The following is a 2,394-nucleotide window of genomic DNA, read 5'->3' as shown; positions in this document are numbered from 1 at the left end:
GTTAGATTTTCTGTAAGGACATTTATTAGGAGGTGACCTCCTCAAAAAAATGCAGAAATGATTGTCGTATTAAAATAATTATTATTTTTTTAAATTTAGGATGCACTAGTCTAGCTGTTTCAGTTTACATACATATATCAAGGCTGCACGAAGCTTTTCCCCAAAATGAAAATCTATCTGAAGGCTGCAGCTAAATGCAATAATATAATTAATGAAATACAAATACTTCTTAAGTACAGTCCTTTTATTTTAATGATAACATCCTGCTGGAGTGTGACATGATTTGTTTGTGTACAAACTCATACAATATCAGAATTTGATATATTTATACTTCTCATTCAACTACAAGTAAATTCACTCTGTCTAGGAGGCACAATTTATATGGATAGTATTTATTTTGTTACAATAATAAGCTGGAATGAAAACAAGCAAAAATGAAATAAAAGTAATGACTTTCTACTTCCTGCCTTTTTTWWAAAATGTAAGGAAGTACAGATAATTGTGTGAAAATGTAAGTAGAAGTAAAAAGTATGCTGAAAATAAATTATTCAAGTAAAGTACAGATACCCAAAAAAATCTACTTAAGTACCGTACCAAAGTATTTGTACTTAGTTACTTTACAACTCTGAAAAACCACAGAACCACTATGAAACTATCCGCAGTGAACATAATTTCTGGCTGCARTTCAAAAGGAACATAAAGACTGGACCATTTCAGAGGAAAAACYCATCCCCAGATATTTCTGGAGATGTTTGGATTGAATGTTCTTTCCTCAAAGCTGTCCTTGGCTCTCGGTTCTCTGCCTTCAGGCTGATAGAGAAGCGGCAGGCGAATGGAGAAACCATCGAGCTGTCGGCAGAAGGTCGGCCTGAGCTGGTGGAGGAGAAGGAGCTGCCGGTGGTGGACTGCACCTGCTTCGGCCTGCCCAGGCGCTACATCATCGCCATCCTGTCTGGTCTGGGATTCTGCATCTCCTTTGGGATCCGGTGCAACCTGGGCGTTGCAATCGTTAGCATGGTCAACGACCACACCGTCTACAAAGGCAAYAAGGAAGTGCTTGTGGTGAGTGGAGCTAAAGGAAGCTTCTGCTGTCTGTCTGTCACATTAGGAMTGCAGATAGTTTTGGTATGAACTCCAGTGTTCTTCCCTCCAGGCTGCACAGTTTACCTGGGACCCAGAGACGGTGGGGATGATCCATGGCTCCTTCTTCTGGGGATACATCGTCACACAGATCCCCGGTGGCTTTATATGTCAAAAATTTGCCGCCAACAGGTTAATGTTCACACATGAGCAGTGGCTAAATCTGGGACTGGTTTCTTTAAAAATACACAACAAAATAAATTATTGCTAATCACTTTCAAAGCTTGAAATTTTATGTAGCTGCCTGTGTCTTGATTTGTCTGTCTGTTAGCAAAATATCTCATGAACCACTGAATGGGTTTTAACGAAACACAGAAAATAATCATTCACTGTACATCTACAGCTTTTAGCTACAGMATTTAGCCACAGCTAATCAACTTTAACAACCACAAAAATGCCTATAACGCGGTCAGATTTTTAGATATTGAGCTAAAATTGGTTGTGGTAGTAGCTGAGAGTCATGCCCATCAGAGTATCTGAGCACTAACAGATCACACTWTGTTTRAATCTTTGACATGTAAGGTAGCAGGTGATTAAGACAAGCAAATGTGGCATCAAAGATAATTTCAGTAAAACAAGTGCAACCAGATTTCATGCACTGTTGCTTTTGTTGCTGCTAACGGTTAAATTTTAGGTGGTTTGTTTGTTTTTTTGTGTGTTTAAAGAGTGTTTGGTTTTGCCATCGTGGCCACCTCCACTCTCAACATGCTGATTCCATCTGCAGCTCGCTGCCACTACAGCTGCGTCATACTTGTGAGGATATGCCAGGGCCTTGTTGAGGTAAAGATGCACCCGTGTTCTCCATGAACGTCCATATGTTTCTGCTCTTTTTTGAATTCTTTTGTCATTTCCTGTCAGGGAGTCTCATACCCAGCCTGCCATGGGATCTGGGCCAAGTGGGCTCCTCCTCTTGAGAGAAGTCGATTAGCCACGACAGCCTTTTGTGGTACGTTTTACCATCTTTCTGCAATGTGTCACTAAAATCCATAATCTGGAAACATCTTTAGCCCTTAATTTTAGGCCTTTAATTACCATGCAATTACATGGTAACAAAAAGTATTTTTGAATGAATTACATAGTAATTACTATGTAATTACATAGTAAATTACTATGAATTTAAAAACAAATCTTAGAGCTTACAATTAAATTATCATAAAGTCTGATTTATTTGGTTGGTTGGTTGGTCGGTCAGTCAGTCGGTTCGTCAGTAAGTCGGTCGGACGCACGTATGGAATCGGTTGGTAAATGCTGTAC

The 2,394-nt window shown here is 39.4% G+C and overlaps 1 protein-coding gene across 1 annotated transcript in view; it reads left to right on the top strand.

Annotated features, from left to right (window-relative positions):
* Positions 1–809: 809 nt before the first annotated feature.
* Positions 810–2,394, top strand: part of slc17a7a (solute carrier family 17 member 7a) — a gene marked incomplete at its 5' end in the record, with an annotated part of 8,807 nt that continues 7,222 nt past the window's right edge. The window contains 4 exon segments of the mRNA XM_014023282.1: positions 810–1,062; positions 1,154–1,272; positions 1,806–1,920; positions 1,999–2,086. Coding sequence (XP_013878736.1) covers positions 810–1,062; positions 1,154–1,272; positions 1,806–1,920; positions 1,999–2,086 — 575 coding nt within the window.

The sequence above is a fragment of the Austrofundulus limnaeus genome, unplaced genomic scaffold, assembly GCF_001266775.1.
Source record: "Austrofundulus limnaeus strain Quisiro unplaced genomic scaffold, Austrofundulus_limnaeus-1.0 Scaffold361, whole genome shotgun sequence".
NCBI lineage: Eukaryota > Metazoa > Chordata > Actinopteri > Cyprinodontiformes > Rivulidae > Austrofundulus > Austrofundulus limnaeus.
Note: the sequence above shows the minus strand (reverse complement) of the source record. Positions and strands in the feature narration are given on the sequence as shown.